The sequence below is a fragment of the Plectropomus leopardus genome, chromosome 6 (genome assembly GCF_026936395.1).
Source record: "Plectropomus leopardus strain MGB_pleo_1.0 chromosome 6, ASM2693639v1, whole genome shotgun sequence".
NCBI classification, from domain to species: Eukaryota; Metazoa; Chordata; class Actinopteri; order Perciformes; family Serranidae; genus Plectropomus; species Plectropomus leopardus.
In genome coordinates this window covers 9,668,503-9,691,498 of record NC_142181.1, presented here as the reverse complement: position 1 = coordinate 9,691,498, position 22,996 = coordinate 9,668,503, and the positions used below count along the sequence as shown (strand labels likewise).

Sequence of the window (22,996 nt, the reverse complement as noted above, 5' to 3'; positions counted from 1 at the left end):
TAATTTTAAAAAGAAAAGAAAAAGTTATATAATATATTGGTAATATATATATTACCAAGATGTTCAGTATCTTTTCTGATGTTTTAGAAAGAAATAAACCAATCTGCTCAGGGCTCAATGGTTTAAAATTGTGAGTCTGACAGCAGCATAAGGAATGTGACGTCGTTCCAGATTTTAAAGGGTTAACTGAATATATATAAATGAATTCATTATAAATATGTGTGACTATACATCTATAGGAGTATGTTCAGTGATGGGGAGAGGCCTTGTTGCTTCTCCAGCCTGAATGATAACAAGGCTTTTAGAGTAGACTAACGCCTGTTGTCAATCCTCTTATATTGTGCCTCACTGAAAATGGATTAGAGGGTAACACCTACGTTTTGGACCCGGGTCACTTTGAAGGGATTTGATTGAATGGACCTTTAGCAGACACTGATCTTCTATACAGATAACACAGCCAACACATTTAATTTCAAATAGGCTATTTTCAAGCACGATTGCTCATTTTTGAACGGATTTGCCTCCAATTTGGAATATGTAAAACATTTTCTCCAAATGAAATTAAGGATCCCGGGGACCAGATGTGATTTTCTTTGTCCTTCTTCAAAAATAATGCTTGCTGTGATCAGAAGTGTTTGTGGAAACGCACGGGAGCCTTCAGAGGCGCTGACTGCGGGACGTAAGTAGCTCTCCAGGGTGCTGAAGTTGTCTCCAAACGCGACAGCCGCAGCGCCCGAGCTCTCTGCCTGTCACCTTCAGCTCATAATCCAAACACAATGACTTGGCTCAGTCTTCACCGGAGCGACTCTGTGGATCCTCGGGGTGAATAGATAAGATTTGGGGGATGGTTAGGTGATGGTTTATGTGGATGCAGAAAAGCAGATCCGAGAGGACACCTGGCAGATTGTCTCATCGGACCCTGAAGCTGTCCTGATGGCACAGAATAAGTGGTAAGTTTGTTTAAATTCAGTCATTTATGCCATTTTAGCCATCTATCCAAAAAGAATAAACTAACAAGACTTTTATCTTTGCCTGTTATGTAGGTGTCACTGGTCTAATTGAATTCAATAGTGAACACAAGATTCACTATCTTGGACACCCTGGAAAGACAATGCAACATATTCCTCCCAATTTCAGAGGGGCACTCTGGGAGTCCAACCATGCATGTATGCCCATAATTAAAAGCAGACCAACTTTAACAACGCTGCCTTTTTATAACTTTCTGTTATGGGCCCTCCTCGGAGTGTTGACGTTCCCTTGTTGTGTCCGCTGTTTAATATTCAAAGTGGGGGTCCTGGGGCCCTGGAACTGCGACCCTGTTTACTACAGGGCCCTGCCCGCTGCAGCCGCCAGATTAGCTGTCAGCAGGATAAACGGGGACTTAAATCTGGACCTAGGCCTGAAAATGGACTTTATCATCCTCCAGGAGCCTTGTGAAACCTCCAGAGCCCTCACTGCATTTATTTACTATGAGAAGATGGCGAATGCATTTGTAGGCCCCACCAACCCAGGATACTGTGTCGCAGCTTCTCTGCTGGCCAAGAACTGGGATAAGGCCATCTTCTCCTACGGCTGTGTTAACTATGAGCTGGACCGCATCATAGGATACCCGACTTTTGCCAGGACGGTGCCGTTTCCCACTGAGGTTCTGTTCACCGTGTTAAAACACTTCAGGTGGGCCAGTGTTGTGGTGGTCTCATCCAATGAGGACATTTGGAGGGATACGGCTGGGAGAGTTGCTACAGCTCTCAGGCATAAGGGGCTTCCTGTTGGGCTGGTCACATCTATTGGTCTGAATGACACGGAGGTGGAGAACACACTGTGGAGGATCCAGGCTGCAGGAGAGATCAGGGGTGAGTCTGTCCTGATATTAATGATAAAATGTAAAAAAAATATTCTATGTACGTTAAAGTGATACTAGTGGAGATTATCGCAAAGTAGAATATAATCATGAAAAATCTACTATTTAAGTAGTGGATTCATAGAAATAGATATATCCAGTCCTGCCCATTAAGCAGTAAATGCAATGGCTATGGTCCCCCAAAATCAATAACAATGAAACTGATCATTTAAGAAGCTGGAAGACGATAGGAAAGAGAAGAAAGGGAGAGAGGTTAAATTAGGGAACCTCGACTTCTCATTTGAACTATTTCTTAACTGGTGGTTTAGTTTCAAACACATTCAGGCAGTTTGCATCCTTCTGAGCTTAATTTATAAAGAGATGTGAAATAAGACTTTGCAACTACATGATGGACAGTAATGCTTTGTCATTTCATCTGTCCAAGGATGAAAGTACTGCAACTAAACACTTTTACTTTCCTACTCAGTTATATAGGTTTGCTGTAAATGTAAGAAATAAGAAACAAGAAACAAACATTTTAGTTAAACTCAACTTCTTGTCTGTTTCAGTCATCATCATGTGCATGCACTCAGTCCTGGTTGGAGGAGAGCAGCAGGCCACCTTTCTTCTCAAAGCACATAAAATGGGCCTGACTTCGGGGAAGTATGTGTTTGTGCCCTACGACACCCTCCACTACAGCCTGCCCTACACCAACGTCTCCTATTTCCCCCTGCAAAACAACAGCAGGCTGAGGGAGGCCTATGATGCTGTGCTCACTATCACTTTGGCCTCTGAGCCTTTGTCCTTCAACGAGGCATTTGCTGCTGCCAAGAGGAGCGAGGAGATGACACTAGCAGTGCAGCCAGAGCAGGTAGGTATGAAGTAAAAGTGTTGGGGAGCTAAATCCACAGTTCTCAATGTGTGCAAAAGAAATGCAAATCTCAACCTGAACTAATTTGAGTCACTGTGATTTGGGTAAATAAAGCAGCTATCTTCCAAATGTTAGTCTCTTCTAGAATCAAATTCACTTTTTCTTATCCGTCACTGTGCCACAAGAAAAACAGTATTATATGTCATGTAATTAGCAAAAAGTGACTGGGTTTGCTCTGTAGCTGTCTATCATCTTAAATACCAAATATAGTCTTTTCACAGATACCTTGCTATACTAACACGTCATGTCTTTTCTTGTTCTCCTTGCAGGTTAACCCATTGTTTGGGACCATTTATAACAGCATCTACCTGCTGGCCAGATCCATCCACAACGCCAGGAAAGCAGGCATGCGGCTGTCAGGCTCAAACCTGGCATACTTCACTAAGAACACAACCTTCAGTGGCTTCAACCAGAAGGTCAAAGTAGACACTGCTGGGGACGTTAAGACCAACTACATCATCCTGGACTCTGACAGCAGGGGGAGCCAGCTGTACCAGAGCCATATAGTGGATCTGATGTCCGGAGTGCTTCGATTCGCTGGGAGGTCCATTCATTTTCCAGGAGGATCTCCTCCACCGTCTGACTCCAGCTGTTGGTTTGACAAGAATGCCGTCTGCACGGGAGGTAAGGAGGAGGTGTATGGATGTGTGTGCTTAACGCTTCACAGTTTTATTTTCTGTGGACATTTCCCACAACATCAAGTTACCTGTTGTCATCCTCAGGTGTGGAGGTCACCCACATCATAGTGGTGCTTGCTGTCATCTTCACTCTGGCTGTAGGAGGGCTTGCCATAAGTCTTTATGTCAGGTACAGCCTGTAAATACAAACAGATTCATCATTTCTATCAAACAAATTAAGCCCCTTACCCACAAATTTTAAGATTATTGTATCGGACAATATGCATTCACATACTGTATGGTGGGATGTGCACAATGATGAATGTGTTAAATGCTTGAGAATGAGTAGGGAAGGTAAAGAAAGAAGCATGAGTCAGCACAGATACGTATCTGGAGAAACGAGAATCATAGTTACACAGAAGAGAGCAGTAGGTCAAAGTAATCTATACTTTGAAAGTACTTTAAATAATTCTGTTGAAATTATATGACAGTCTTTTCAAAAAGGAGAGTCTTGATTAAAAATATCAAAACTTAACTAAACATCTTCCTATCTGGCTACCAATATGCTAACAGGAGACTAGAAGGAGTTCTCAAAAGGAAGAGCTTTTCCTGTTCATCATCTTTTCTTGTTCCAAGGATATTCTGTATTGTAGTTTTAGGCAACCCATTGATTGATCTGATTTCCTTATTGTTTCTCAATCTCATCGGCAGGAGGAGACTCCAGCAAATCCAGCTCATCAAAGGTCCCAATCGGATCCTCCTGACCTTAGAGGATCTCACTTTTATCAATCCCCAGCTTAGCAAAAAGGTAAACAGTATCACTGTCTCGCAGTCATCATCATGAAATTAAACTTGAGTACATGTCAGATCAAAGTATGAGAAAATGCACATATTATGCCAAATAAAATTATAGAATGCAGCTTATTTTGCTCTTTCCCTGGCATTCAATATCCCACAGAAAATCACTTTAGAGGATCTGAGTGAGTCCAAGAGTGCTTTAGAGGAGAAATCTGGAGATCGCTCACACTCTGTCAACAGCATGCAGACTGCAACTCATGAAACCACCAATGTAGCTGTGTACGAGGTACGTGATACTGACAGAGTCATTGAATCTGTTGCTTCAGCCTGTATGCATATGCAATATTTGAGTAAAGCAAGTCTGTTTGTTGAGGGGGGAAGGGTGTCCTTGTGAAGCACATGTCTTGGCTCTAATGGCACCTAATCATCAAAAACAATGACATCTTAGTGTCACATCTTCCACATAGTGTCACGTATTTTTCATAAAATTGGTTTGAATGTGTAATTTCCACATTTTGTTCAAGCAAAAATGTTTTTGAGTTGATATGGTCCAAAACTGTAAGTCCCTACTTAAACTTTATTCTGCAAACAAATCCAGGTTTTCTGCAAGGATGAGGTCCTTTTTAATAAGGAGTCACAGCAGTACCTTACATGTACAAAAAAATGTGGGTGGGTGCATGAACAGGCAGCAATAAAATGTTTACTAGAAGTAAAAGGAGCACATGACAGGAAGTAACGCAATCCATCCAAAAGCCAAAAAAAAAAAAAAAAATTGGAAGAAATAACTTGGCTTCTCTTGCAGGGTGACTGGGTGTGGCTGAAGAAATTTGAGGAGGGACAGTTCAAAGAAGTGAAGCAGAGCACCACCAAGATTTTCACAAAGGTAAAGCAACATGTCTTCATCTGTCTTCATCAAGAGAAAAACATGAGTTCCAGTAATAATAAATACTGTAGAAACACGCGGTATTGTGATCTCTCAGCAAACTTTCTGTTCCTCCATCATTCTGTTAACTTATCTACTTATCTACTTTCTCAGATGAAAGACCTGAGAAACGAGAATGTGAATCCGTTCCTCGGCTTCTTTTTGGACTGCTCCATGTTTGCAGTTGTGACAGAGCACTGCTCGCGGGGCAGTCTACAGGACCTGCTGAGGAACGAGGACGTCAAATTAGACTGGATGTTCAAGTCCTCGCTTGTGCTCGATCTTGTTAAGGTAAACACAGATCTACTGAATATGCATAATATTGCATGAATTATCCACTGCATGTTAACAATTTTCCTACCTGATATTTCCTGTATAATGAACTGCAGCGTTGAACATATTTTGCTTCCAGGGTATGAAATACCTTCACCACAGAGATTTCCCCCACGGCAGACTAAAATCTCGCAACTGTGTGGTAGACGGGCGTTTTGTCCTCAAGATTACTGACTATGGCTTCAATGAGCTGTTGGAGTCTCAGAAAGCTCTTATAGAAGAACCTCCACCTGAAGGTACAGTCTATTCTGGAAAAAAATGTCTCTTATAACGATTAAAGTTTGAACTTTTACCTTACATTCAGCATCACACATACAATACATACATTTAAAACAGTCGGTAGCGATTGGGATCATGTTTCCTCTCCCTGTTTCTCAATCTTTTCTCTTTTGCACTCAGATTTATTTTGGACAGCTCCAGAGTTCTTAAGGGACCTTGCAAACTCACGTAAAGGCACCTACAAGGGAGACGTGTACAGCTTTTCTATCATCCTTCAGGAGGTGGTGGTCAGAGGGCCACCATACTGCATGCTGGGTCTACCGCCTGAGGGTATGTATCCATAACAGAGGAGAAGATGTAGATAAGGAGAAGCAGACACATTTGAGAACATTTTTGTGAGATTGTGGCAACTGTGATGTAGACTTCAAGAACATGTCAGCAATATTTACAACACTTTGATTTGAAATTTGATTGACGTGTCCTATCCACCTCCTCATCAGAGATCATACGTAAGGTGAAGAAGCCTCCTCCCATGTGTCGCCCCACTGTGGCCCCGGACCAGGCTCCTCTGGAGTGCATCCAGCTGATGAAGCAGTGCTGGAGCGAACTGCCAGACCGCAGACCAACATTCGATGAGATCTTTGACAGGGTACACCAATGTGACCTTATTCCACTTTAATAAACCATTTTAAAGAGTCATTCACATATCTTTTGACATATTTCTATATTTTTTCTGAAATGACTAGTTTAAGATCATCAACAAGGGTAAGAAGACTAACATCATTGACTCCATGCTGAGGATGCTGGAGCAGTACAGCTCCAACCTGGAGGACCTCATTAGGGAGAGAACAGAGGAGCTGGAGGTGGAAAAACAGAGGACAGAAAAACTACTGTCAGAGATGCTCCCACCGTGAGTGTCTACACAAATAAAAACAATAAAATCTATGAATTTAGTAACATTTGTCGAATAAACGTCTGGACCATATGGTTCTTTTAATGTTTCTTCCTCTCCATGTTTAGTTCTGTGGCTGAGGCCCTAAAGACCGGTGCCACAGTGGAGCCAGAGTACTTTGACCAGGTGACGATCTACTTCAGTGACATTGTGGGTTTCACTACCATCTCCTCACTCAGTGATCCCATCGAAGTGGTTGACCTCCTCAATGACCTCTATTCTCTGTTTGATGCCGTGCTCAGTAACCACGATGTCTACAAGGTCAGAGAACACGCTTAATATTTGTGGTAAAGTTTAATTTTCTTCCGGTGTCAGAAAATGACAGATGAGTTTATGAGAGTGTCAAGATGTTTGAGAGATTCTCTCCTTTATCTCAACAATATTTACTGACATCTACCTTTCTAAGTATTAGATAAACGGGGTTAATTACAATATTGTTGCTTGTAATGAAACACCAAAGAAAAAGGGTAGATTAACCTGGACTGTTTAGAATTTTGAAAAAAAAGTTGTATATCCTTGTATATCTCCAAGAATTTTGACATGGTATTAAGCTGTATAAATATGTTGACACTATCTAGGTGGAGACCATTGGTGATGCTTACATGGTAGCATCGGGTCTGCCAAAGAGAAATGGCAACAAGCACGCTGCCGAGATAGCCAACATGTCTCTAAACATCCTGAGCTCAGTGGGAACCTTCCATATGCGGCACATGCCAGACGTGCCCGTCAGGATACGCATAGGAATCCACTCAGGTGAGACAGTGCAAAGTCTCAATCACACTCCCAACATTATTAACATTTTTATCTTGTTACGCTGGTGTGCAGCTCTCTGCAGATTATGAAAAAATATATATTTTCCCCCCAAGTAGAGATGAAAGTGACTGCAGGGCTTATTTCGAATGCTTGCTTTGTTTGAGTTATTGACATTAACTGTCTAAAAATGGTCCACTACAGAGGAGACATTTGGCCTCATAAATCACCTCTACAGTCATAGCTGGAGCCCAACACAACCAAGGCTGTGTTCAGCTGCACCAGCTGTCTGCAGCAAGTGATCACTACTATTCTCCTGGTATCAGTGATCTTTTTTTAACATTTGTCTGAAGTGTTTCCATTGTTTTTAAGGTAACCAGTACTGTTTTTTTAGCTTGTCCACATTGAAACTGTCAGTTCTTATGTTTTACTGGGAAAAGAGTTACTAATCTACTCATCTCAGTATACTGTGACCTTGTACTGCTTTTTTTTCACAGTTTTTATTTTTTTAATTGTTGAATTAATCAATTATCAAAACTTAAATGAAGAATCATTTTAAAGCATATTTTAGACCTAAGCCTCTTGTGCCCGTGCCTCATGTCAGCACTCATTTAGAGTGTTGCGTTTTTTGCCTAACCTAACCCTACCCTCATCCACCACACTCCACATATTATACTTTTTTTTTTCTTGTGTAGCATAAAGAGACAACTGCATTGTGTTGTTTGTTGTACAACCTTGTATTGTGAAATGACGACAAATTAACATTGAACCTAGTGACAATGAGAAGGAGATTGTATACACTGATGACAAAACAACGCAGTTACAGCTTTGGTATTATATTGGATCTTGTAATGTTCCCAGTCTCACTCTAATCATACTTTCAACTGGACAAAATCGGGTTTTGGGCTTGACTTGTTTAGGCAGTCTCGTTTACACTTCTACACATCTAAAACAACCCACACAGTCAAGTCTGTACAACTGACTGATCACTGTGCCTGATGCAGCCTCTACACATCAGATCAATTCATCATTTTTTCTCTTGTATTTTCAGGGTCCTGTGTTGCTGGGGTGGTAGGTCTGACCATGCCTCGGTACTGCCTTTTTGGGGACACTGTCAACACTGCCTCTCGTATGGAATCCACTGGGCTGCGTAAGTTTCCTGTCAACGCGTATCCTGCATATTTCGTTGTTTTTTTGTTGGGTTTTTTTCGTGTTTCCAGTCTAACATCTTCTCCTCTTCACTTTGTCCCTTAGCTTACAGAATCCATGTAAATATGAGTACTGTGAAGATCCTTCATTCTCTTAATGAGGGTTATAAAATAGATGTCAGAGGCAAGACAGAGCTGAAGGTAACACAACAGTGTACTTCTGTTTCAGGGGAGACAGTCTCAGGTTCAGTTAATCCATTCCTTTTTTGTTTTTGTTTTTGTTTTTCAGGGTAAAGGTATTGAAGAAACATACTGGCTTGTAGGGAAAACAAACTTTACAAAGCCTTTGCCAAAACCGCCAGAGATCAAACCAGGGTAAGAGCTTCAAACTGCTTTTGTATGGCTCGATCCTTGAATAATAACTAAATGTGCACAAGCCCTCATTGATTACGACCCAAGTTGGATCAGAAATGATCATCTGTTATCATAGTTCACTTTGCAGATATGTTTTTAAAGAATTCAATGATTCATTAGTTTTGTCCACATGTAACTGCCACTGATAAACTTTCAATTCATGCTAATCAAAACTGTCTGAACCTCAGGGAAGACAATCACGGGCTGAACCCTGAGGATATAGCAGCGTACAGGAGAAAAAAAGCTGAGAAAAAGGCTTGACCTTTTTAGTCCAAACACAGGAGGTAGAGACCTGCAGCAGCTGGTGTTGTGTTGTGGAGATGTTACTGCGGCTGTCAGTTTGATGTGACCTCTTAGTCTGACCTCTCTCGATTTCTCCTGAATCTTATTGATTGTGATCTACTAGTCTCATTAATCTCTTGCTTCTATCACCTTCTACATCTTCTTAAGCAGATTGGGGAAAGCCCCCTTTGTATAGTTCATTCATTTTCGTTGTTGCTGGCTGGCACATTTTTAGAATTAACTTTTTAATTATAGTTTTTGTATCCTTTGTTGCACTTTTTGTGTGCTTTGTGATGTGCTTTTTTATAGCATTTTTGTGTATTTGAATACTAGGCCTCAGCTTAAAAATGTAAAATACAATATTGGTCTTAACTCCACCCTCTGTGTTTACTAGGGACAACTGGCAAGAGATGGTGACAGAGGAGATTAGGACCCTTTTTCGCAAGGCCAACAGGCAAGTGGACAAAAAGATCTGAATGAGAGAAAGAGAATGAAAGATGTTAAAGTAGTAAAACCAGAGGAAGAGAGATGGACACATCTAGAGCTGGGGGCAGGCAGAGGACAGAAAGCACCACCCAGCCTCTCACTGTGGCTTAATGCGGACTTGTTTAAGAGGATTGTCCATCGACTGTCTAATCTGCCTGCAGCCAGCGCAGCAGAACACCACGGTGCTAATGTAATGAGAGTCGTTGCATTACCTGCCTACGTACCTGCAGCCAGCAGCGCAGGGAAGCTGCAGCGCTCCTTAATGAAGGATGCACTCATTCACTCTTCTCTACACTCACCGGCCACTGAGTGGTCACCTATTTCAGGGCAACTAGAGGTTCACCCATCAGAAGAATGAACGCCCCAAACGCCTATTTCAAAATGAAATGTTATGTGTTCTGGTGGTAATGTCTGTTTTTAGTTCGCCATGGAAGCTCATGATAGAGTTGTGGGGCCGAAAGATGTTACTTAGCTATGGCTGAATATTATATGTTATTAGCCCTCTGATGTCAGAGGCAAAGGCTGCTATTGTTTATAATTATCAAAGGTGAAAAAGAGACATATGCTACTTTTATTTCTGCTCTATTAAAGCAGAATGAGAATTAAGTTAGTCCATTCAAACACATTCCTACAAAATATTTATTTTTGGAGCTGTCACTATTTTATGTACTCTAATGACAAAAGAAAGTCATGTCAATGCATGAAAAGAAATTATATTACTTTTCTGTTATAGTTTTAAGGTTTATTAGTGAAACATTTTGCTGTTTCCAAAGCACTCAGTTATTTGCAAGGCAATCTTTTCAACATTTCAGCATTTTAACAACTTAAAATCTTGTTTCTCTTCCACTATCACAAGTTGAAAACCTCTCCTTAGCATCTCAATATGAGAACATGTTCACTGCGTTGATGCTGACACAACAATTTTATATATCACATTTCCCAAAAGTTTCATAAAAGTCAAATCAAAGTAACTTGCACACAATGTTAAACACATCTGGAAGTGTTACAGCTGGTCTCCCTAACAGCTGATGTTGCACTATATTAATGTTCTTCTATGGTACATTTAGAGACTTTGGTGTACCTCACTTATGATGTTTCTGAGAGCTGTGCTAAAGAGCCCCATCTAGTGTTCAAATTAAGACATTTTCTCAGAGGCACTGCTACTTGTTCACTTGAAGTTATTTAAAAAGACATGTAGGCATAAGAAATGCCTGAGAGCACAGACTTAAAATAATATAGAACTAAACAGATTGTAATATCTATATGTTGGAAATAATCCCCTGCATCTCTTCATTTTAAAACTGATGTAGGAGCAGCTTCATTCATGCTTGGTGTGCAAAACAACAGCAGTCAGTCAAAAACGTGTATATTGTGTAATTTATGTTATTTGTCTTGTGTTTATTTTTGCTGTAACATTAAAAATAAGATGTATGTAAATATGACTCTAAGTAATTAAATCATTCATTTGTAACACCGTCATTGTTTGGCATCCTTACAGTGTAGGGGAGAGCGGGGTGATTTGAACCTGTGGGGAAGTTTACAGTCCCTCCTTGTTTCCAGGCAACCGTACACAAAATGAGGTTCTGTGGTCTAATATAGCTGCTTGTTAGACACAATTTCAAAAGTCACAAGTGGGGTGTTTACTGACACATTTTATGTCGTTGAACAAGGCGTAAAATCTCTTAAGCTTGTGTTTACCACAGACCTTATTTAAGGCTTCTAAACAAAAACCCTTTGACTTTGAGACAAAGGAACCGTGAGTGCTGAAATGCTGACTCATTTGCAGGTTTTAGGACTCATTCTTGGGGTACCTTTTAAGTGATTAGCATATTTAAAAAAAAACAAAAAAACAACTGCTGTTCATAGTGACTTACTGTATTTATGTTCAAGGAGTCATGATTGATTTGTCTGAGCAATTAGCTTGAGTTTGAAAGTCTGAACAAAATCACATATTATTTTAGTATTATGATACAAAGCTATACATGATGATAGCTTGTAACTACTGGGTACAGAGGTACAGAATGCAAAGTCTATGTGACGGGATCGGCGGGATGACTTTAAAGAGATACATGGATGATGTAAATCAGCCAGGAGAAGATAATAAGAACAAGGTAAAAGGTGTCCCCTCATGTGGTTCAACTTACCCTTTATTGAGGGCAAGTTTAGCCAAGTGAGCACTTTTGTTGGAAGGCCCTTTAAGAAATGTTTATTTTAGATCCAGTGTGAGTATTGCCAGTGATGCATCACATTTTTATATATGTACATATTGTAGATGAAGAAAATATTGTCATGTCCTCACTCAAGTAAGACACCTCAAGGAAAAAACTGTCTCGACTGAACCCACTCTCTTCTAACCAGTCCTTTTCCTCTTTTTAACCAGAGGGTGGTGCTACAGCTCTTACATCGAAATCCATAAGGGATTCTTTTCTCAGAGAGGGACGGTATAATTTTGTAATAGTCAAGTATTCCAGACACATACTGTATATTTGACATAGTTTTGTAACGAGATTGTGACAGTATGTAAAAACAAAAGTGTTTAAATAGTTCTAATGCTATATGAAAGGCGCCTTTAAAACTACAGATTTCTGTTGTTTTGTCAGTCTGTGCATTCAGCTGCAACATTTTATTTGCTGTGATGAAATTTCAGGAGATTACCACACACCATGAGAATCCTGCACTCCAGTTTTTGCCCTGCAGAGTCTGCTTTCCTCTGTTTGGGATATCCTGGTAACACTGGCTTTATTATATAGGCCAGTGGGGGTAGGAGAAATGAACCATGAGATTCTCTGGATAGTTGTCTACGGCAGATAAGCAATAACCTTCACATTCCAGACCTGGGAGAATTGTTTGACCTCCAGCCAACTGGAAAGATTGTTATCCTTTTCCTCTGAGATGTTAACTCTAGTGAGCTCACATTTCTCTGCTTAATGCTCCAGAGGACTATATCAACTTTGTTTGAATGGTATTCAAACATGCAAAAATAGAATGCACACAAATATTCTTTCAGTTATTTTTTATTGAAAAATGAACACATTATTTCACAATCTCACAATTCAAGAGCTTCTCTGTGGAAAATACCTACAGCGAAAAAGTGGCACAGCATGGTTGGTGAGCGTAAATTAAGCACCAGACATTTGCCATCTTTCCTCTGCAGGCTCAGCTCGTGCAGAGGAACATTTCAGTGCAGACTGGATGCAATATAAAGGAAAAAAAATTGAGCATGTGAAGGGAATGAGTGACACAGTTGTAAGACAAGCTTGTGCAAAGATCTTTTTTTCTTTAAACATTAAAGATGATGCAAGAAAACGCACACGGATCATCAGAAACAAGGTGTAATGAAAACTTACTTAATATAAGCATGTCGTCTGCTGTTTGTTCATGGAGATCTCAAGTGAGGCGCATATTTGTAATTGAGATCAATCATTATTGGAAGGGGATTTAAGGCTGAGACCTAACATTTATAAAGAATGTTCCCTGGGAAGGTTTAGTGTGTCATAAAATAGCGAGCTCAGTCCACAGGTCCTATTGGAATGTGCTCATGAGGTAACAGTCATACCAAAATACACATAGATTCCTGCCATCATTTCACAAAGGACAAAACTATCCACCACAATTCACAACATTAACATTATAGCTCATCACGCATCTTGTCTCCTTTAGGTCTAACCACTCTGCCGATGTACAGGATGGAGTTGGTCTTGTTGTCCTTCACTAGGAAAATGAAGGGGTGGTCTACATAGAAAAGTTGGGGGTTCCTCAGCTTCTCAGAGCCATAGATGTTGGCGTCGAATGGGTTTCCTCCAACATCCAGCTCCAAGGCTGATGCATGGAAGACATTTGACAAGTAAAGGTCTTTCTTTCCAGAGATATTGGACAAGTCAGCCTTGGCTTTGTCCATGGCCTCAGTCAGGCCCAACTCAGCCAGATGTTTCTAGAAAAGGCAAAGAATCGATTTATTAAAAGAGCTGTTGATTGAGTTTTACATCTATAATGTACCTCTATTGTGATAACCATTAGTACATCATATTGACACCATTTACCTGCAGGTTGTGGCTGACTTCCAATGCAATTTTGGGGAGGGAAATGGCTACAGCCTTGGTCTCCAGCTTGCTGATCCAGGTTTCCACCTGCTTCCTGGTCAGGAGTTTCTCCAGGCGGTCCAGGGGCTCCAGGTGGTAGGGCATGATAAAGATCATAGAGGCCTGCTTCTGGCCCAGAGGCATGCTCAGCACAAAGATACGGTTCTCTTTGTCCTCATAGAAGTCGTACAGACCTGCAAAGTGCAGACAAATCGTACACCTTGTCTTGCTTGCATTCTTGTTGGTACAGTCAGTTTTGAGGACATAGTAAGATAAGGTCAGAAGTAGAGGCAATGGAGAAACTCACCTGTACGATGCATCATGGGAACTCCAACCGTGAATGAGCGGGTAACTAGGAAACCACGTGTATCCACCATTTTATCATGAAATTTCTCATTCCAGTGAGCTGTAAGAAAAAAATACAGTGGACTCTGTTAACACATTTGCACAATACTTTGGCATCTCCACGTCTTATTACAATGAGAAATGAAGTGAAATATGAATAAAAGACAGTTTATACTCACGCTTGAAGAACATAGCATTGACAATCATGGCGCCATCTGGGTTCTGCACATCCTTGGTGATCTCAGGCAACTTGCCATCTGTAGACTTGGCTGCCCACTCGTTGATGGAGTTCACCGCGCTCCTCTTGTCTCTGAAGTTTATTTTTGAATGGTCGTAGTTGTAGTGCTTCTTGCTTGTCTTCACAAACTCGTCAGCAAAGGAGACTGAGCTGGGGCCGTAGAGGCGGTTGTTGATCTTCCAGGTGGTGTTGCGTGTCTTGGCATCGCTCACCTAGGAGGGATCAACGTATAAATGGTGATAAATGGGCAATATGTAGAAAGTATTAAATGTCTAGTTTGAGGCTGAGTGCACTTGTGATGCCAGATTAGAGTTATGAATATGAATGTTTGAAAATTAGGTCTTACATACAGTATTTTATATTGGTGTGCTTACCTCAGAGAGAAGCTCGGACAGGCCTGAGTGCAGATGCTCATCCTTCAGTTTGTCCGCACTGAGGACAGTTTTGACCTGGGAGGCAGTGGAGGCCTTTGCACCAAGAGCCACCATGCCCAGAGACGAGGCCACCACCACAGGAGAGATCAGGATGTTCTCTGTGCCTTTCTCCTTTGCCATGTTGTGGTAGAGGCTGAATCACAAGCACAAGAAAGGTTATTTGCCTATGTTTCCAACAAGGAAAATGTAACAAAAAAATCACCATTGTAATATACACTTAATTATAATTGCAATAATATATAAATGTCAGACCTGAAGGCCAGATTGGCGCTGTTATCAGCCAGCATGGTGGCATGGCTGCTCAATTTCTTGTCCTCTGCAGAGGCCACGAGGGCCAGTAGACAAAGAGCTACGACGTTTGTCATCCACATCCTGTTTGTCTCCAAAAGCAGCTGCAGCAGCCTGTGAAAACGGAACAGAGGACAAAGTTCTGGTTAACATCTCTGAACCTGGGTCGGTGTCTTAAAATCTAAAATAAAACAAATATGTATTTAGATTGAGATGAAAGACACATGTCTCCTCAGAGTGAGTTTGTGTCATGAATGAATATTCAGAAATGCTTTGATTTAGTGTCTCAGTAACAAAATGCCAGGATATAGCCTATGATTAGGATGTGGCAGGAAAAGGGCCGGCTCAGCCCACACAGAAGCTTGGGAACGCCTCCAGTTTCAGGCAGCCATGTTCCCCGCCACGTAGGCAGCAACTTAGGCCTAGCTGTACTGCTGGAGCTGCTGTCCAATCAGGGTGAAGCTCTGTGCTGACTCCACACTGAAATATGATTTGTCTCTATACTCTACATTTATTGTAATTAATACAAACTGTTGCATTTCTGCACTTTGACAACTTGTTATTGAGCTAGAGGAAGACAGAATCAGAAATCACTGCATTTAGCTATGCATACATGCAGTCTTTGAGACTTTCACATGCTCTCTGTAGCAGCCATCTTTTCGCTTAGAGAAAGGGCGTGTGCCTGCAGGCTTTATTTAACTCATCACATAACTTGTTCAAACAAAGGACCAAATGCACAAAGTCGAAATTAGCCAGCTGCAGGCAGCATCTTTAAACATGTTTCTCATCAATTCTGAGTGCATATATTGCCTGTATCTCCGTACTTGCATATTTGTGATATAGCGGAAATGATTTTACATCATGTTCAGATACCTTGAGATGTTTTGATGTCTGCCATTTTCATTCTGAAAGACAAGAGTTGTATGTAGTAATAGCTGTATGTGGTAATCTCTATAGAGCAGGCAGTAGGACATTATACAGGCTCTGATGCAGACATTTTCTGTGTTGTCTTATTTCTCAATATTATACACTAGTTTTCGAACTTTAGACTAAACAAATGGAAGTTACTATACAGTTAGTCATCCACAATCTGTTTGTGACCCAGATAAAAAACTTTTATCCAATCAGCTCCAAGCAGCACTGATTTCTAGAGGACAGATTTGCACCTCTCTTAATCAAAAACAGATAGTTTACAGTCAGGGTCCAGTTCTGTATACAGGACTTGCCCTCATTTTATTGCATCTAATGCATTTCAAACAACTGACATGCAGGAAGCAGAAAGCTTTAATATCTTCATGCTGGGATAAATTGCATGAAAACTTAAAGCAGTAGCAAAGATTTAATCTTTTTCACTCCACATAATCTGTAATATTCTGTATGTAGGTCATACAGTCAGAGATTTGAAGAAAGTAAGGGTTAAATGGAAAGCATGCTGCACTGTTACTTTAAACCATAAAAGACAAAGCACCCCATTCTTCCTCTGCATTCCTTCCTGAATACAAAGACAGCTATCTTTTAATCCTTACCTTGTGCAGATTTGCAGGGTTTTCTCCTTCGAGTTGTGTCCAGTGAGTAGTGTAACTGTAGCACACTCTCTTGCTTTTTATATCCTGTGAGAGAACTTTCTGGAAGTGGGAATGGGATATTAAAATGAGGGCGTATTGTGTGTCCTCGGGAAGCTGGGAGCTGGGACGTCCCCCTTGAAACCACAGGCTGGAATGAGAGGGGTCGGTTTAAGTTAACTTCTCAGCACTGGTCTGGGCTCAGCCTTCAAACTTTACTTCCTGAGGCTGCACACAGAAACGCAGAGAAAATCTGATTCTGGGTCAGTCTTAGCTGCTTTGGAGCAGATATTCTTCTTAGCCTTTAGGTTCTAAAGCTTATAGCTGACTCAATCTCTAATATTGATTTCATCACATGTGAAAAGTGTGTTTTAATGTCTACTGAATGATTTTTATGCATTAAAAATGCATTAACACACTGTTTTTCTTGCAAATTTGAGTGTGTGAGACTCTTTGGTGCACAACTCCTCTGCAATCTCAGCAGACAAGACAGTGAATGAGTCCATTGAAAAGCATGACAGGGAAGTAGTCACCTTACTTCTGTTAATCGTGTTGCACATATTTCTAATTTCAAATGGAAATGTCCAGAACTTTAAAAGCTTTACTCAGGAGAATATCTGCTTCACATAAGCTCCCCAGGCCTACCCCCACCCCCACAGTGCCACGTCTGTCCAACTCAGCAGCTGATTGCAGGGTGCTGGAAGGATGGGGGTGTAAAGGAGAAACACTGTCGTAAAAACTGCCGACAAAGAGACAAAATAAGTCATAAATTGGCCACTTGTGAAACACCAATTCAGTCCTTACTTACACACATCAAACTGATATAATGTCAGCACTTTGATATCAAATTTTATAGTGTATTTCAGTTACATTTAAATACAAAGGATAACCCAATGAAGTTAAATGCATAACTTATTTCCACTGTGGTCCTCTGAAGTAAGTTATAATGGCAACTTAGACAATATTTTAGACATTTGGACAATACTTTACAAATGTCTGCACATAGCCACCACTTCTAAAACCATGCAGTTAATTTTCTTAAATTATATATATACAAGTCCACTGATTATTGTTAATACTTGCTTTTGTTGTCATTGTTTTTATGTGAAAACTTACTTGGCAATAAGCCAGATTCTCATTCTTTTTTCCCCCGTGTATAATCTGTGTAAAGACTCAGATTGCCCCGATTATATCCACTATACAATGACAGAGCAAGGCATTTTATAGCTACCCTGCATTACAGTATACATTTTGTGTCTGACACAAACTATTTTACAAAAGTGTAAAAAACTCTAGCAACATTTGTTGTATTTTGAAAAAATGTTTGCAAGACCAGATTCGGATTGTGGTCTTCATCAGAGTCCACAGGGCCACAAGCCAAAACGTGTTGGTCTTAAATTAAGTTTCTTTAAATACTTCAAGTGGTGCTCAAGTTTCCAAGCCTTTGATTTTATCTCCCTTCTCCATACACCTTGGAAGAAGGTTACTCCAGTAACCCCCATCCTGCTTTTTCAACCCAACTAGAGGAATCTCATCAATCCCTTTAATCCCCCTGGCTCCTCCTCTTTTGCAGCTCCCTGTCCTGACATGCCAACTGTTGAGTGGCTTGTGTTCTTTTAATGACTTGTTTCATCAAGAATGTTGTATGAGAGTTTGATGGAAAAAAAGTGGTCCCTAAATCCAAACTCCACAACCATGTCATGTAAATTCAGATATTGCATTTTTTACATTTTGGGGACAGTGAAAAAACCCTGCTTTGAAACATTTGAAACAAGAGCAGGATTGCAGTCCTTTACCTCCCCTCAGGGGGTTATTGTCATGGTGAAGAAGCCCCAACAGTTTGCAATGAAATTCCTCAGCCTATGCAGAGTGAGGGTAACTTCAGGGTCAAGCAGGTCTGAACAAATTTCCTGATACACTTAATCTCCAATGACACTGCAAACCTTGTATTGTCTTCCTTGAGTGGCAAAGGCCTGGAAGCTCACAGGGGCAGGTAATTAAAATAAGATCACACAATTGTAAGGGTGGGATTATTTTTGCAACAGTGCATAATCTAAAGCAGGATTCATGTTTGTAAGGGACATATGTTTAGGGGTGGGGGGGCACCACCAAACATTTTTGAGCACCAAGTACTTATGTTTTGCCTTTTCTCCATCAATTGATTGGTTTGGTTTAAATGTATTTTGTCAGACAAAAACTCCTGCTACTTTCAAGTTTTTTATTAGGGTAGACAGATCCACAATTTCTAAATACTGAAGCAGACTTGTCCCCTGTATCCACCTACCCCCCCACCCCCAAAATCTACACCTATGCATGTTTGTGATATTAAATTATTATGAGTGCTTAACATAAAATTGAAGAGTAGTGCACAATGGTGTTTTTGATACTAACAAAATAGCATGTTAATTCATTGTTTATGTATAAGGAAGTGTTGGAGGGGGTCATCCTTGATGGGTATTTGTACCTCGCAGTACCTCCTTTATAATGTTTAATACTGCGTGTGAGTTTAGGTGTTTTTGTGAGCATAAAGAAGGCTCTCGCACTGTCCTGAACCCTATAGTGATACTTTAACTTTTAACGAATGAAGAGGGAAGGATCTTAAACCTAAAGGCTCAACACTAAGTGATGCAATATTTCAGCACCAACCAAGAGAAGGAAAAGGAGATTTGGAGGGTGGAGCTATGGGTTGCTATTTGAGGAAAGGAGCTGATTCAACATCTGGACGTCATTCCACTACCCTCTGCACCAGTCTTGGTCAGCCGCATCCTCAGTTATGTTGCTAAAAGAGAATTGAATCTATCAATATAATGTTTTTTTTGCTGTTGATTTTCAAGTCTAAATTTGGATTTCAGTGATAAATCATATCTATTAACAGAATACCAGCACTTTTTAACAGAATCAACAGTATTTTAGAAGTAGTTTAGCGTGCAATATTACTGTGGGTAGGCCTAATCATATAAGTTGTAAATCTTTGATATATTGTAAGGAACAGAAAACAACAAAATTACGCTCCAACAGGTGCAGCTGCATTGTAGCTAAGGTTTCCACTGTGCACGCTCACAGAGGTATATGGGGGGCTGCAAGCAAACAGAGGAGTTCAGTCAGTCTCCTATTTTACCATCTGTGTTAGTCTTTCAAACAAAAACACTGACAGTATTTTGGCAGCGTGTTGCAACTGTTTAGGGGGTTTCTAAACACCCCTTGGTCTGCTTATCTCTTCTAGAAGGATTGGTGTTTAGTTTCCTCTTAAATTTACTTTACAGATGGGCTGACACATTGTTATTTACTGATTCCAATGTTAAGCTCTCCCCAGGTGCAGCAGAGACAGTTTAAAGTGGAAAATAAAATGTATTAACCTATAGGAAATTAAAAGTTTTCATTATCATTAAAAGTTTCTCAAAGAGGTTTCTGACAGTTTTGTAAATTATGCAACATATCCATCTGTCTAAGTTTGTTGTGGCATACCTGTCAACCCCAAACTGCTATGACCCCGACACACTGAGGACATGATGGACACAAAGACTCAAGTGAAGGAAAGTAGAGCACAGCTGCCAAATAGAGCATGACGCAAGACCAGAGAAATGTTTCAGCTTCACTGTATGATGTAACTTTCTGAAGTTTTTTTCGCCTATAAATGCAGTGAGCTGCTTCACCAGTTTATAATCTGTCTATGTGCACTGTCATTTTAAACCAGACTCACATTAGCTGTAATGAGGTGGTGATGAATTAAGCAAGATTTTAAAGGCACAGACTATACAGTAACTGCATTAAACAACTGCAGATTTACATGGACCGAAACAGTTCAATTACAGCTCCCTAAGAAAGTATGTTATACATTCATTTTTTTATCAGTAGATTTATGACAAAAAGGTTTTATCCTCATATCACTGATTGTATCCATTCACTAAACAGTGTATCTGTAACTTCATGAAAGAAGACATTTGAAACTAGCCTGTCTGTTTAAAAGGTGTTAAAAATATCCAAATGAATTACTTTCTGGGCAAATGTATGATAATCCATCAAAGTGATAAGGCCTGCCATGTTGACCACATGCTAAAATTCTGTACTGAACAAAATTGATAGTTGGATAACTCAAGGAAACATTTGCAGTCATATTGTGCCAGTTTTTACAGAGCAAAGTCTATTTTGGATTTCCCTTGATGATGACAGGGCAGCCATACTCTTAATCCCTTTAATAGTTTTGACCAAACATGCCCCCTGGTGGGAAAAGTTTGAAAGGTCCCTCAAAGCAATCAAAGTTTTCTTTGTAGTAATTACGGTTTTAATTAAGGAAAGATTTAAGTTTGTGTTCTCTACTTTATTTTAGAGAAGTTTTGAATTTAACATGCTGGCAGATAAAACAATTAAAAAAGCAGAATTTTTGCACTGAAACTAAAAACATCCACCATCACCTAGGATCTAAGGATATAAGCCACAAATGTCAACAAATTTAAAAGAACCAGTGGAAATCATTTTAACTGTTTGTCAGACACAGTAGATATTTCAATTGTGGGTGTGTGTTGCATTGTGGATAAACAACCACTAGATGGGGTGCAAAGCAACACAATAAAAAAAAAAAAACAGTAAGTCAGTAAGATGAGTTCTAGTCACTTCCACTTTATTTTTATGACCCTCTGACACATGTTACTGTTGTCATATTTCCAGTATGGAAAATTAAATAAAATTGAAATTAAAATACATTAACAGGTTCAGTGTATGTGGGATGGCTCCTGACATCAGCACTTGTCTCTGGTTTCTATGTAGGAGTAAGTAATATATTTCATACTAACTCCCTGTAAAAGTTTTTAGAGTATTATAATGTGACAGTGTTGTTTCAGTTCCATCTCAGACGTGATGCAGTGAGGCCTCTGAATAAATCAGACGTCCAGCAGATCTTCAAAGTCATAACAAGCAGCTGAACTGGCATTTAAATGATACGCTCTACAAGTGTCTACATTGGTATTCTCTCCCTGCACCAGTCATGTTCTGTGCCCTTTCAGACAGCAGCCAGTCACAAACTCCTCACCGTGCTGTAACACCACCTGCAGAGGAGACCCATACCAGCCATCCTACCCTTCCTGCTTGTGGATTCTGGTTGACATTTTAAAATGGGTGGAGATCATAACAAAGCGCAGCAGCTTGAGCTGCCGACTAATACCTACCTGTGGAGAGAGGAGCAGGGAAGCCCAGACCTGCCACATCAAATAGAGATATGTCACAGGAAATCATCCTGAGAGGAACATTTCAGCTAGCTCCCCCACCTGTAGAGATGGTCATGGAGAGACAAGGTCAACGTGTATGTGTGTCTGTGAGCGGCTGCATGGGTATGACGGTGGTGATATGATCTTGACATCTAATTATTCGGTTTGAAGTAATCTTTAATGGTGAGAATATTAAGGAGTAGTTAAACCGCTTTTTGATGTGAATGTAGTCTTCTGCAACACACCTTGCACAAAAACAAGCTCTTCATTTGCATCAATATGATGCTACCCAACATCACTGCACTGACTGTCTCCTTGGTGATACATTTGATCTGTTACTCCTTTTAACCACAGTTCCTCCTCCACTTGACACAGACGTGTTCATAATTCAGGTTAACCAATTAAATGCGACTGATCTGAAAATCGTCAAATTCTTCATATACTGTATGTGTATGTGCTGATGAGTCATTTCACATGCTAGAGACCTGCTGTCTACCTGTTGTTGTTGAAGATGATCAACACAGTCTGAGAAAGTTTCACAAGAAAAACAGCAATGTATGAAATAAATACATAATTTTATACTTTATATGATAAATGCACTGTGGGATGATGTACTCCAGGAAAAGCAGTCTGTCTAATCAAACTAGAATCATTGTGATTGAACATCTCTTTTTTTTTTTTTTATATTGCCAGCTGTCACTTTTGGATAGCACATCACAGCACTGTCTGGATGCTTAACAATGGATGAAATTTTATCTTTGCAGACAATGCAATGTGTTTCTTTATGTCTTCAATACCCAGTGACGGCAGTGTCAGGAGCTGGAATCAGGTCAGTTTATGTGGCCCAATTCTGGGGCGTCATTCATCCTGAGTCTTAGCTGGGTCAGACATGACTATTCTTTCTGTGTGCAGAGTTTGGGTAGATGTTGGGCCAGGTCATTTTTTAAGCGGCTCTGTGATGGGAGTTTCAGCAGCCATTATTGGGCCATTGCATTTGGCCCAATTGTAGGGAGTCATTCATTCATAACTGAGTAGGGAAACCAGACGTGTTCCAACGTATTACTTCTGGCATGCTGAGTTTGGACCAATGCTGGGCCAGGAAATTCTTGATAAGGGCCTAGTGATGGTAGTGTCTGCAGCCGGTATCGGTTCTAGGG

General features: G+C 40.4%; 2 protein-coding genes across 3 annotated transcripts; one reads left to right on the top strand and one right to left on the bottom strand.

Annotated features, from left to right (window-relative positions):
* The first annotated feature begins 377 nt into the window (after window positions 1-377).
* gucy2f (guanylate cyclase 2F, retinal) lies at window positions 378-11,171 on the top strand. Its single transcript, XM_042486895.2, has 19 exons — window positions 378-950; window positions 1,044-1,853; window positions 2,410-2,711; window positions 3,041-3,395; window positions 3,494-3,578; window positions 4,100-4,196; window positions 4,347-4,472; window positions 4,989-5,069; window positions 5,223-5,399; window positions 5,521-5,677; window positions 5,841-5,990; window positions 6,161-6,309; window positions 6,407-6,570; window positions 6,681-6,873; window positions 7,191-7,365; window positions 8,414-8,512; window positions 8,617-8,711; window positions 8,800-8,885; window positions 9,601-11,171. The coding sequence occupies exons 2-19, from the start codon at window positions 1,112-1,114 to the stop codon at window positions 9,680-9,682; spliced, it is 3,315 nt and encodes a 1,104-aa protein (XP_042342829.2). The 5' UTR covers window positions 378-950; window positions 1,044-1,111; the 3' UTR covers window positions 9,683-11,171.
* Window positions 11,172-12,690: 1,519 nt separating this feature from the next.
* Window positions 12,691-16,755, bottom strand: serpinh1b (serpin peptidase inhibitor, clade H (heat shock protein 47), member 1b). Of its 2 annotated transcripts, none has more exons than XM_042486637.2 (7): window positions 16,603-16,755; window positions 15,041-15,190; window positions 14,729-14,921; window positions 14,296-14,566; window positions 14,079-14,177; window positions 13,733-13,965; window positions 12,691-13,623 (listed from the first exon to the last, which is right to left on the bottom strand). In XM_042486637.2, the coding sequence occupies exons 2-7, from the start codon at window positions 15,157-15,159 to the stop codon at window positions 13,321-13,323; spliced, it is 1,218 nt and encodes a 405-aa protein (XP_042342571.1). In that variant the 5' UTR covers window positions 15,160-15,190; window positions 16,603-16,755; the 3' UTR covers window positions 12,691-13,320. The 2 variants fall into 2 exon arrangements, with proteins under 2 accessions (XP_042342571.1, XP_042342570.1); XM_042486636.2 differs by lacking the exon at window positions 16,603-16,755 and adding an exon at window positions 15,950-16,493.
* Window positions 16,756-22,996: the final 6,241 nt, after the last annotated feature.

Bases quoted from the DNA above. Each gene is read 5' to 3' on its own strand.
- serpinh1b (XM_042486636.2), bottom strand. From the start codon at position 16,050: ATGTCCTACTGCCTGCTCTATAGAGATTACCACATACAGCTATTACTA. The intron at 15,191-15,949 runs GTATCTGAACAT...CCGTTTTCACAG, and splicing joins AGACATCAAAACATCTCAAG to GCTGCTGCAGCTGCTTTTGG. The intron at 13,966-14,078 runs GTGAGTTTCTCC...TGCACTTTGCAG, and splicing joins TCCCATGATGCATCGTACAG to GTCTGTACGACTTCTATGAG.
- gucy2f (XM_042486895.2), top strand. From the start codon at position 1,112: ATGCAACATATTCCTCCCAATTTCAGAGGGGCACTCTGGGAGTCCAAC. The intron at 5,678-5,840 runs GTACAGTCTATT...TTTTGCACTCAG, and splicing joins AGAAGAACCTCCACCTGAAG to ATTTATTTTGGACAGCTCCA. The intron at 6,874-7,190 runs GTCAGAGAACAC...GACACTATCTAG, and splicing joins GTAACCACGATGTCTACAAG to GTGGAGACCATTGGTGATGC.